The sequence below is a fragment of the Lepus europaeus genome, chromosome 5, assembly GCF_033115175.1.
Source record: "Lepus europaeus isolate LE1 chromosome 5, mLepTim1.pri, whole genome shotgun sequence".
Taxonomy (NCBI): Eukaryota; Metazoa; Chordata; class Mammalia; order Lagomorpha; family Leporidae; genus Lepus; species Lepus europaeus.
Window position 1 is genome coordinate 36,894,678 of NC_084831.1, and position 12,264 is coordinate 36,906,941.

The 12,264-nt window shown below is 48.6% G+C and overlaps 2 protein-coding genes across 3 annotated transcripts in view; one reads left to right on the forward strand and one right to left on the reverse strand.

Moving 5' to 3' along the window:
• Positions 1-87: 87 nt before the first annotated feature.
• On the forward strand, positions 88-3,547 carry TOE1 (target of EGR1, exonuclease). Its single transcript, XM_062191186.1, has 8 exons — positions 88-226; positions 943-1,085; positions 1,172-1,212; positions 1,374-1,470; positions 1,601-1,759; positions 1,996-2,255; positions 2,432-2,591; positions 2,669-3,547. Exons 1-8 carry the CDS (start codon positions 175-177, stop codon positions 3,287-3,289), a joined length of 1,533 nt encoding a protein of 510 aa, XP_062047170.1. The 5' UTR covers positions 88-174; the 3' UTR covers positions 3,290-3,547.
• A 68-nt stretch (positions 3,548-3,615) lies between these two features.
• TESK2 (testis associated actin remodelling kinase 2) overlaps positions 3,616-12,264 on the reverse strand; it is a 158,541-nt gene continuing 149,892 nt past the window's right edge. For both annotated transcript variants that reach the window (XM_062191185.1, XM_062191184.1), the window contains 6 exons: positions 7,127-7,209; positions 6,824-6,908; positions 6,509-6,592; positions 6,209-6,295; positions 5,407-5,521; positions 3,616-5,120 (listed from right to left, as the gene is read on the reverse strand). In XM_062191185.1, coding sequence (XP_062047169.1) covers positions 4,393-5,120; positions 5,407-5,521; positions 6,209-6,295; positions 6,509-6,592; positions 6,824-6,908; positions 7,127-7,209 — 1,182 coding nt within the window. In that variant the 3' untranslated portion in view covers positions 3,616-4,392. The remainder of the gene's footprint in view (positions 5,121-5,406; positions 5,522-6,208; positions 6,296-6,508; positions 6,593-6,823; positions 6,909-7,126; positions 7,210-12,264) is intronic.

Here is a 12,264-nt window from a genome sequence, read left to right on the forward strand (position 1 = left end):
GCGCGCCAGGCCCACGCCCCCACGCCAGACCCGGGAGGTCTGAACGGAAGTCCGACCCATTGAGAACCCAGAGTGCGAGACCCCGCCCCATAGCCGACAGCCCGAGTCGCGCCAGGAGACGAAGCGGAAGTCCCGCGAACCCTCCTACAACTCCAGCGAGGGAAGCGCGGCGTCATGGCCGCCAGCAATCACGATGGCGCAGCTTCAGCTCCAGCGGCCTCTGACGGTGAGCGGCTTCCCGGGGGCCGCTTTAAACGCCTATGCGCGCCGGGACGGGGAAGGCCTCCTGCTCTTAGTTCTGGAGACAGACTTCAGGCTTCAAGAGCACTAGCTCTTGCCCGAGCCAGCCACGGGAAGACTACAAGTCCCAGTGTGCACCGCGGCTCGGCGGCACTATCCTGGCGTGTTGGGAGGTAGTCAGCGGTGGTGGGGCGTGCCGGGAGATGTAGTCTGGAGCTCAGAGCTGTTGATAGTTGTGATTCGGCGAGTGGGGCACGCTGGGCGTTGTGGTCCGGAGGAAGTGGGGTGTTATCAGGCCATGGGGAATATTGGGAGCTGTTGTTTGTGGCTTTGGGGGCATTGTGAGAACAATAGTGTGCAGCCTTGTGCGATATTAGAGAGCTCTGCACAAACTTCCCACAGAGTATGGGAAAAGGAACCGCAAAGGTCGTGTAGTCCAACCTCCCCCTTGATGATTGTGACACTGAAGGGAAGAAATGTCCCCAAAGTGTCACATTAATCCCCTGGCAGACTCAGGCTTCCTCTGTTCAAATTCAGGGCACCGACCACTGGAAGGCCTGTGTATGGAACAAGAGGGATACAAAGACCCTGGAGAAAAACCACCATTGGAAACTGCTCTTTTTCCCCACCCCATGGCCTTGCTTGGTATCTGTTCCCATAGGCCTTTGCCAGAGCATAAATATTCATCACTCTCCCCCCTAGGTTGTGTTAGCAACAGCACAAAATCAGGAGAGGAGCTGGTAGTCCAGGTTCCTGTGTTGGATGTGCAAAGTGACAACTTCAAGGAGATGTGGCCATCCCTCCTGCTGGCCATTAAGACATCTAGCTTTGTGGCTGTGGACACAGTGAGAATTGGGAAATAGGGGAGTGGGTGGTTCTGAATGGGTTGGTGTTAGGGACCTGTCACAACCCTCCCTTTATGCACGCATAGGAACTGAGTGGACTTGGGGACAGAAAGAGTTTGCTGAACCAGTAAGTATAATCCCTGTTCTTTTTAGTCCCAACCCTGGCAAGAAGGGCAGACCTCAACCCTGGAGTTGGGTGGGGGAAGGGGGTACTGTCACAGTCCTGGGTAGTTTGGGTCCTTCATGAAGCTACCTCCTAGCCATAGCCACCCCCAAACCCAACCTAAGGTGCATCGAGGAACGTTACAAGGCCGTGTGTCATGCTGCCAGAACCCGTTCTATCCTCTCCCTGGGCCTCGCCTGCTTTAAGCAGCAGCCAGAAAAGGTATGGGCTAATGGCACACCCCCTCTCAGGTCTATGGCTAAGGGGAGGAGGGAGTCAGATCCTGAGGAACATTGAGTGTAATGTTTTTTCCTCCCAAATTTTGATATAGTAGACCCTCTTTTTCTTCTAGGGTAAACACACCTATTTGGCCCAAGTGTTCAATCTCACCCTGCTGTGCATGGAAGAATATGTCATAGAACCAAAGTCTGTGCAGTTCCTGGTACAGCATGGCTTTAACTTCAACCGGCAGTATGCCCAAGGCATCCCCTACCATAAAGGAAATGACAAGGTAGGCCTGCAGCTTCTGTAGCCTTGAGTCTATGTCTTCTGTGACTTCTCTTCTTCAGATGCTAGGCTAGATGCCTGGGGAGAATCTGCTTCTTAGGGAATATGGGGAATCACTAGTTTCAGGGCTAGGGAAAGATGACTGATAACAAAGGTTGGTAGCCCTGGATTAGGTAGAGAGGGAGAGTTTTCCAGGTAGGGAAATCTATCCTTCCCTATGACCTCTTTTCTCCCACCTAGGGTGATGAGAGCCAGAGCCAGTCAGTACGGACACTGTTCCTGGAGCTAATTCGGGCCCGCCGACCTCTGGTACTACACAATGGCCTTATAGACTTGGTATTCCTATACCAGAATTTCTACGCACACCTGCCCGAGAGCCTGGGAACCTTCACGGCTGACCTGTGTGAGATGTTCCCAGCAGGCATTTATGACACCAAATATGCTGCTGAGTTTCATACCCGCTTCATGGCCTCCTACTTAGAATATGCCTTCCGGAAATGGTGAGAGAGTGGTTGAGGGAAAGGGGTGGGACCTGGTCCAAGCCTATTTCATCCACTTAGGATATTTATTGAGTGCCTGCCATGTGTCAGGTGTTGTCTTAGGTGCTGAGGATTCAGCAGTGAACAGAACAAAAACTGCTCTAGTGGCGCTTATGTTAATGGTTGTGCTGTTGCAGTGAGCGGGAAAATGGGAAGCAGCGGACAGCTGGTGGCCCACACCTTACCCTGGAGTTCTGCAACTATCCTTCTAGCATGAGGGCCCATATTGACTACCGTTGCTGCATGCCCCCTGCAACCCACCAACCCCATCCAACCAGCATCTGTGACAACTTCTCGGTGAGAGCACTTGGCTGGGATAGGGAGGTTCTGATGCATGGATTCCCTTCCTAAGCCTCCCTCTTTTTTATCTCTAGGCCTATGGCTGGTGCCCCCTGGGACCACAGTGTCCTCGGTCCCATGATATTGACCATATCATTGACACTGATGAGGCTGTGATGGAGGACAAGCAGCGACGGCGACGACGAAGGGAAAAGCGGAAGAGGGCTTTGTTGAGCCTGTCTGGAACACAGACCTCTGGGGAAGCCGAAGAGGATCCTCCCACGAAGCAGGTCTGTGGGGATAGCCTCAAGACTGAGGAAATTGAGCAGAAAGTGGCTGAGGATGAAACTGGGTGCCAGCCTGGCTCTGAGCAAGGCCACAAAACTGACTTGGAGATGGACCTAAAGGCATCAAGGCCTGAAACAGCTGATGTGCCTACCTCGGAAGTGTCAGAGAATCAAGCTGGTCCTAATCCAGTGCCTGGAGATGGATTGCATCGGGCTGGTTTCGATGCCTTCATGACAGGTTATGTGATGGCCTATGTGGGTGTGAGCCAGGGACCCCAGCCCTGCAGCTCTGGACCTTGGCTACCTGAATGTCACAACAAAGTATATCTGAGTGGCAAAGCTGTACCCCTCACAGTGGCCAAGAGCCAGTTCTCCCGTTCCTCCAAAGCCCACAACCTGAAGATGAAGCTGGCTTGGGGCAGCAGCTGACCTGACTTCTGCCTAACTCAGAGCCTAGAAAGAGAAGCTGAAGGTAAAACAGAAGCGTTTGGTGCCTCTAGCCTGTGAATGCCATACACTGCATTGCTTCTGGACTTTCTTCTTTGTCCCAGAGGCTGAAGCACAAGGGTACAAGTAAGAAAGCTGACCAGCACCTGTAACACCAACTTTATTTATTTTTTAAATCTGAAAATGTCTTGGGAAAGTTTTACAAAAAAATCAACAGAAACAAGTTATGAAAATATTTGACCAACTTCATTCTTTGGTTATTTCTTATTGCAGCTCTGAAGACAGAGTGTTCCCAAAGCTCCAGCCATAGCAGGAAGGGAAGAAAATCAGTCTATGTATAAACCATTTAACCAACTGGCTGTATCACATATTGACAAATACATAGAGCAGGCCCTGGGGCCTACATAACCAGCCCCACTCCCAACCAAAAGGTTGAAAGTCTTATGAGGCAGAACATTAAGACTCCGTTATAAATACAGAAATAGACTAATCAACTGGAAAAGATCTTTGAATAGGTTAGCTAAGAGCCATGACCACCATGCCGTCTTGCCTTCCCATTGCATAGAAATGTAGTGATGTGGTCTGATCATGCAGTAAGTGCAAACAGCAATTATTCAAGTGTCTTAGACGTACTGGCAAGAAGCACCCCAGTCTTCAGTCTGAGAAACAGTCATGGCCTTTATGGCCATCTGGTTAGTTCCAGGTTCCATCCAGTAGCTTATGTGCCCCAAGGAGGAGCAAGACCTCGGATGGATGAACTGGGGTAATAACTGCCTGCCAGCTTAGCCTAGAATTAGGAGTCCTGGTCCTATGTGGGGAAGTATACTGGAAGGTCAGGTGGGAACCAGAGCTCCTTGCTGGATTTCAGAGGCTTGGTATCAGCTGTTGGCCCTAACTAGGAACACCTCTCACTGCTGCCTCCCTTCCTACACAGCCTTTGGGTTTTGGGAGTTCAGTAGTTGAGTCTGGCTTAGCCTAGCCTGGTGCTCTATGGGCTGTGGGGAAGGGTAGAGGCTGGGCACCAAGGAGGCCCTACAGCTTCAGCTGAAGGTTCATCCCCAAGGTGAGACAGGGACTAAGCCCCCTCATGCATCCTGCTCTCCCTGGCTTTTCAGGCCCATGCTTGAGACAGGGAGGGGTCCTGGAGCCAAGCCTCTTGGCCGTTGTTCTACCTCCATCTCTTCAGAGGCACCTCCATGGCATGGTCTGGTCCCTTGGGGCCTGGGCCCAAAACCATTTTCTTCTTGGGGATCGGAGCAGTCCATGGCTTCATGGGCCAGAGCAGCTGGTAGAGCAGATGCCTGGAATGGTGGGATCTCTCTTACTCTGTACTTGAGACTACTGAGGCGTGGTGGGGGCCCATCAGATAGCGATTCTTCTCGGCCCACAAATGGACAGGCCTCTCGATGCAAGAACTCAGGCGAACCAGGCAAAGAACATGACCGACGAGCTGGTAGAGCGAAAGGTTCCTGCCAGTCAGCCAGGGGCATGGTTCCAGGCCCTGGTGCATCCAGGTCAAATACCAGGGAGATGACAGACTTGCTTGGCAGGTCAAATAACTTGATCTTGCCACCCTTGAGGTCCTGGCGTGCACTGAAGGGGTTGACTTTGGGGATGCGGGAAGCACCATCTCGCTGTGGCCGGTAATAAGGGTCCAAGACGCTCACTGTATGTGGGGGTTTATGAGAGAAGATGTCTGAACGGCTTCGAGATAGCCAAACAGTACGTCTTGGGCTTGGGCGTGGTGACTTGTGAGGGATCTTATCATCCAGTGAGCTTAGTCGCTTTACCCCAGGTACTTTCTCTAGGAGTCCTGTAGAACAGTGAATCAAGTCAGTTACTCTCAAATAGAAGCAGCATTTTATCACAAAGTGTTTTCACTCAGGAAAGTAAAATAAGTAGATGTCCCAGTTCATTAATGAGGAAACAAAAGGGAAGCAATATGCCAAGTCACAACTTAAGAGGGTCAGTTACTTTTTCCATCACCTGACCCTTCCCCTTGGTTCTGGACGAGACCTTGCAATCACAGCCCTAGAAAGGGAGGCCCCACAGCTTTTCCCCTCTTGGGTCAGATTGGGATCTCTAGTCTCAACTCTTACCCTTGGCTGTGGGCTGCAGCTTTCTGTCCTCTGGTTCTTCCTCCTGTAAGTGGCTCAGAATTTCCTCGAGGGTCTTCCCAATCTCCACAAAGGATGGGCGCAGTTTGGGGTCCATCTGTAGGCATCCACACTAGCCATTAGCCTGCCTGCCTCTCCCACCCAAGGATAGCATTTGAATATAGTTCTGGCACCCTTTAAGATTCAGATAATGCAGTTAAACCTTTTCTGAAGGTCCCAGATCATAAGGGTGATTCCCAAGACTGATTAGGGAAGATACTATCATTTATTACCCTCCCCTTGATGTATGTGTCTTATCCTGTACTTTGGCACAGATCCTTCCAAAAGCGAATGCTCATATTGATTTATTCTATTCTTCTGTGAGTTCTGTTGCTAATGTGTTTCTGGTAGGCACCTTTACAAAGCCCAACTATCTTTTGGTCATAATGGGTAAGTCTAGTCCCAGAGCTTTGTAAAATGAAACTGACAAGAGCCTGTTCCATATATCTCAGGGCCAGCTGGATCCACAGTCCAATAATAAAGCCTGACCAGAGCTCCATCAACAGCCAAGGCAAGGGGTGATGGGTCTACCCGGCAGGATGATAACTGGATAATACAAAGCAGTTTTTTCTTTCCTTGGTCCAGAGCTCTGGAGAGCCTGGCTAGGCCTGAAGGAGGCATTGTCATGCATCCAGTGAAAATGAAGCCCCTCATAAGGCTAATTAGCAGCCTCTCCCTGCAGTCCTAACCAGGTGAAAAGGGTCCATCCACCTCCCGACAAAAACCAGGGGAGAAAGACACTCACGTTACAGCAGTTGAAGGTGAGCTGCAGGAATTCTGGGGGACAGTCTCCCACCATATGCTGGAAAGCGTCATAGTCCAGCCCGAAATTCTGTGGATGGGTATGGTGGGGAGGGTACAGGGGATGTAGGCAGACAGATCATTAATCCCCCCACCCATCCTGGCCTGCTCAGAAGAGGCTGGGAGCTGCCCCTGAAAAGTAGCCACAGACTGAGTTCCGGAAACTCCACCCCAAGGACGAAACAGTTCCATAACCTCAAACCAGCCCCATCCCAATGTCATGATTCCTACACCTACCGCTCACCTCTGTGCGGGGAAGATAGTCCGGATCAGCCTGGATGCGGGCGATGATCTCGCAGAGGATGATACCATAAGAGAACACGTCCGCCTGGTAGGGTAGTCAGACCTCGGTTTCCCTCTCAGTAGGGGGAGGGATGGGGTAGCTGCCCCATTCTAACGGCCAAGGCCCAGGCCCTATTATTATTTCATCCAGTCCATTCACTAGGCAGCTGCCAGGTAGTCCTGCTCTTGGCAGGAACAGTGTAGATTCTCACCCTGAACATAAAGGTGCCAAGAGTGGATTCTAAGCAGAACTGGGCCTTGAGAGCCTCCAACTTACCTTTTCGTTATAGGGCTCATCTCTCAGAACCTCCGGTGCCATCCAAAAAGGAGATCCCACCACAGCCAGCTTCTCACTCCCCGTGCTGTGGAGTGAGATGATAAGGAAAATGAGCTTGCCACTGCCTGGTACAATGGCATATCTGACCATTAGGAATTCCTCTCTTCTAAGGATGGGTCCAAACTAGGACTGACAATTTAGGGAGTTCAGGTTGAGCTGTGACCACATCCTGGCCTCTGGAGAAGTTTCCCCTTAGTTTTAGCCCCCTCTTCAGTGACCCAACCACCCATTAGGGCTACCCACCTGACATCAGGGATCTTCTCAGCCAGGCCAAAGTCAGCCACCACTGCAGAGTAACCATTCTCATCTCTTTTTATCAAGCAGTTCTAGGGTTTCCCCAAAAGAAAAAAAGAATGTAGCTTAGAAGTGGGGATCCGCCACCCATAGTTATCACCTACCCCTTTCTACCACACAGTACCTTGTCCTCTGCTTCTTGGTGAACCCCATTCTTAGGCTGACCCTAATGGTCAGACCTGGAGCTGTCAGTCATGTGAGATGAATTAGTCCTGTATCTTAGGTGGCTGCCCTAGGGTTACCTTCAGGCTCCAAATATAAATGAGTGTTTATCTTTGCTTTCTAAGTGGTAGGCATGGTTTAAATGCCAGTGATCCCTCAACAGGGTAAAAAAAAGGCAAACAAAAACCCTGTCCTGGCATTTATAATCTAGGAGAAAAAGACTATGAGGCACCTGGCCTCCCTTCCTTCCTTCGTCCCCAGCATGCAGGTATCCAAACTTCAGGCCTGACCTTGGCCAGTAATAGAAGTATAGGACAAGTACCCAAGCTGAACACTTGCACTGTCCACAGGATCACAATCAACTTCCTCTCCAGTAGTAGAGTCTATGACTCCATGTGGTTCCATCCAAGTGGCTTACCCCCACATCTCTCTATCCCTGGTGCCCCTGGGCACACATTTTCATCCAAACTTCTTACAGAATAGTTTGACTTAACAAGCCTGGACAGGCCATCAAGTCTTTGCTTATACTGTTCCCTTAAAATTGGAATATTCTCCCATTGCTCCTTTCCACCTAAGAAAATGTTGTATCTTAAGGCAAGCTACCTTTTCAGACCTGCCCTCTCTAAGCCACTGAAGTTTGGGATTTCCTTCTTTGTATTTGGCTACTCTGCAGCCTCTTCTTCCCATCTCCTATGGATCATGCTCTCAGGGTTCTTTCTCTCTTGGCCTTAAATCTCTTCTTAGACTCTACTGTGGAAACTAATACACATTTCTTTTCTAATTACCATCACTGTGCTGGTGATTCTCAAATGTAAATTGTCAGTATTGATTGTTTTCTTCAAGGTTCAGATTGTACAGCTTGTCTATTTTCTGGATGTCTCCTCTTGGATCACTCATAATGAATTCCATAAATGCAAATTAAAAGTAATTTTTCCCTCAAAATCCAAAACTATATATATATATATATATTTGACAGGCAGAGTGGATAGTGAGAGAGAGAGAGACAGAGAGAAAGGTCTTCCTTTTTGCCGTTGGTTCACCCTCCAATGGTCGCCGCGGCCGGCGCATCACGCTGATCCGAAGCCAGGAGCCAGGTGCTTATCCTGGTCTCCCATGCGGGTGCAGGGCCCAATCACTTGGGCCATCCTCCACTGCCTTCCCGGGCCATAGCAGAGAGCTGGCCTGGAAGAGGGGCAACCGGGATAGAATCCGGCGCCCCAACGGGGACTAGAACCTGGTGTGCCAGTGCCACAAGGCGGAGGATTAGCCTATTGAGCCACGGCGCCGGCCCAAAACTATATTTTTATGCCAGCTGGTATTGCTACTTTCTATCCAGTTTGCTTAGCTAGAAACCTGAGATTCATCCTAGACCTTTTCTCTTATTTACCAATGCTAGCCTCCAGAGGCTTTCCAGATCAGCCCCCCTCTCTTCATCCTCACTACTATTGCCCTAGTTCAGGAGCTGATCATTTCTTCCCTTAGTGTTGCAATACTCTTCTCAGTGGTCTCTGTGTCTCCAGGCTTGGTGTCCGTGATCCATCTTCCTCATTTCTGCCAGCATCATCTGCCTAAAATGCAAATTTGTTTTCTCCTCTATTTAAAAGCCAAAAATCACAAATTATATAATTTGACTTATATGAAATGTACAAATCCATAGAAAATTGAAAATATATTAGTGGGGCCGGCACCATGGCACAGTAGGTTAATCCTCTGCCTGTGGCGCCAGCATCCCATATGGGCGCCGGTTCTAGTCCCGGCTGCTCCACTTCCAGTCCAGCTCTCTGCTATGGCCTGGGAAAGCAGCAGAAGGTTACCCAAGTCCTTGGGCCCCTGCGCCCAAGTGGGAGACCCGGAAGAAACTCCTGGCTCCTGGCTTCGGATCGGTACAGCTGCAGCCGTTGTGACCATTTGGGGAGTAAACCAATGGAACGAAGATTTTTCTGTCTCTCCCTCTCACTGTCTGTAACTCTCAAATAAAATAAAATAAAATCTTTTAAAAAAAGAAAAGAATATATATTAGTGATTGCCAAGGGCTGAAAGAAGAAGGAAATAGGACATAGGGTTTCTTTTTAGAGTGATGAAAACATTCTGAAATCAGGTAGTAGCAATGGTTGAATACACTAAAACCATTGAAATGTATGCTTAAAAAGGTAGGGGTGTGGCTTGGCATGGTCTTGCAGTGAGCTAAGGTGCCACCTGCAACGCCAGAATCCCATATGGGTTATGAGTACCAGCTGCTCTGCTTCCAATCCAGTTCCCTGCTGGTGTGTCTGGGAAGGCAAAGGAGGATGGCTCGAGTACTTGGGTCTCGCCCATCCATATGGGAGACCTGGATGGAGTTCCAGGCTCCTGGCTTTGGCGTGAACCAACCCTGCCTGTTGCAGCCATTTTGGGAATGAACCAGTAGATGAGAGATATCTTTTCCTATATCACTCTGCCTTTTAAATAAGTAAACAAATCTTTGAAAATAAAATTAAAAAGCTACCTCCTGGATATCTTGAGAATTAAATCAGCAAAAAAGGGTAGGGCTAGGTATTGGAGCACAGCAGGTTAAGCTGCCACTTGGGAGGACTGCACCCCGCCTAGGAGTGCCAGTTCAAGTTCCAGCTACTCTGTGTGCAGTGCAGCTTTCTGCTAAGGCATCTTGGAAGGCAGTAGATGATGGTCAAGTGCTTAGACACCTGCTGTCTATATGGAGATCCAGCTAGAGTTCCGAGCTACTGGTTTCAGCCTGGTCTAGCCCTAGTTGTTGTGGGCATTTGGGAATTGAACCAGTGGATTTAAGATCTCACCCTCCCACCCCACATTACTCTGCCTTTCAAGCAGACAAAAAATAATAAATAAATGTGAGTCCATTTTATAAAAAGGGTGAATTTGTTAGTATACAAATTATACTTAATTATACTTTACTATTATTTTTAAAGTTATTTATTTACTTAAAAGACTTACAAGGGTAGAGGAGAAAGAGAGACACAGAGAGAGAAAGAGAGAGAGACAGAAACAGAGAGTTCAGAGAGAGAAATCTTCTATCCACTGGTCCACTCCCCAAATGGCTGGAGCTAGGCCAGTCCAAAACCAGGGAATAGGAGCTTCTTCCAGGTCTCCCATGTGAGAGGGAGACCAAGGACTTGGGCCATCTTCTGCTGTTTTCCCAGGTGCATTAGCAGGGAGCTGGATTACAAGTGGAGCAGCCAGGACTTGAACCAGTGCCCATATGGGATGCTGGTGTGGCTTTACCCACTATACCACAGCACCAGCCCCACAAGTTATACTTTAAAAAGCTGTTTGGATGGGTGTTTGGCACAGCACTTAAGTGTTGCCCACATCCCATATCATGAGCTTGGTTTGAGTCCCAGTTCCCATGCTTCCGATCCAGCTTCCTGGTAATGTACATCCTGCAAGGCAGCAGATTATTGCTCAAGTACTGGGTCCCTGCCACCCATGAGGGAGACCTGGATGGAATTCCAGGCTCCTGGCTTCCACCCGGCCCTACCCCAGGTGTTGCAGCATTTTGAGGAGTGAACCAGTAGATGGAATGTTTCTTTCTGTCTTTCTAATAAAGTAAAAACAAATAGATAAAAAAATTTTAGGGACCAGTGTATGGCACAGCAGGTTAAGACTCCTCCTGAAGGGCACCGGTTCAAGTCCCAACTTCCCCACTTCTGATCCAGTTCCCTGCTAATTTGCCTGGAAGGCAGTGGAAGATGGCTCAAGTACTTGGGCCTCTGCCAACCACATGGGAAATCCAGATGGAGTTCCAGGCTTCTGCTTTGGCCTAGCCCAGGGCAAAGAGAAGTGAATCAGCAGATGAAAGATTTCTCTCCTTCTCCCTTTCTCTACCCCCACCTCTCTCTGTAACTCTGCCTTTCAAATAAATGAATAAATCTTTTAAAAACTGCAATAGCTGTCATTTTGTTAAAAGCTGACAGTGGTCCTTCATTTCTTCTATATAAAATCCAAGTTAGATATGATATGATACTATCAGACTTCTGTCAAACTTATCCCCTACCACTTTAACTGTAGTCTGCACATCACACTTTTATGCCTCTCTGGCTTCATTTACACCATTCCTTTGGTCTAATGTGGAATATTATCCCCTTCCCACCATATGCTTATTAAGTAAAATTCAATTTTCAAAATTCAGCTCAGGCATCATCTCTCCAAAAAGCCTTCTCTGCAACCTCCAGAGTTGCATTAAATATCTTTTCCCAAAGCATCCTGTACATTCTCCTTTCTCTTATCTCAGCATCTGCTGTCACTTCTCCAATTAGTCTGTAAGTCTTAGGAAAGCAGGCATGTCTTAAGAGGGGGATGACCTTGAAAATACTTCCTATCTCTGAACTGGGGTTCGTTCGGGTAAGTGAAAGATTGCCTATTTCCATCCATCTGGTTCCTTAGAAATTATGATATTCCGCACAAACATAATCCCACCAGTTCTTCCAAACAACATTGTCAGGTGGGCAGATCTGAAACTTAGGTTTAAGATGAGGAAAGTGTACTGTAAGTGGTAAAGACTCAGTCTCCTGATTCTTAAGGAATCTCGCTTCATTATTTTGGCTTCTGTAGAGGAACAGGTTGACAAACTTCCCACTGGAGATTGCTAGACCATGGCATGAGCAATGTAGCCTCACGGAAGCAGCAGGGGCCAGAGCCTGTGGAGAAGGCAGCATTGTTTGTACAGGCAATATAAGACCCTTCATTTGGGATCCTCTCCCCTATCTCCAATGTTGGCTAATCCCAGGGCATCTAGTATAACATTGGCATTTCTCATTCCACTTGGATGTAGCTCCAGAATAGATTTTGTGGCTACAGAGTACAAAATATGAAGCTTAGACTAGTGCGGCATTCTGAAGGAGCCAAATTTTTAGGCTGTGTAGAATGCAAGATCTATTACAAAGAAGACGAATGTGATTTTTAATGAGATA

Coding starts and splice junctions, on each gene's coding strand:
- TOE1 (XM_062191186.1), top strand. CDS start 175: ATGGCCGCCAGCAATCACGATGGCGCAGCTTCAGCTCCAGCGGCCTCT. Junction 1,086..1,171: donor GCTTTGTGGCTGTGGACACA/GTGAGAATTGGG, acceptor ATGCACGCATAG/GAACTGAGTGGACTTGGGGA. Junction 1,760..1,995: donor ACCATAAAGGAAATGACAAG/GTAGGCCTGCAG, acceptor TCTCCCACCTAG/GGTGATGAGAGCCAGAGCCA.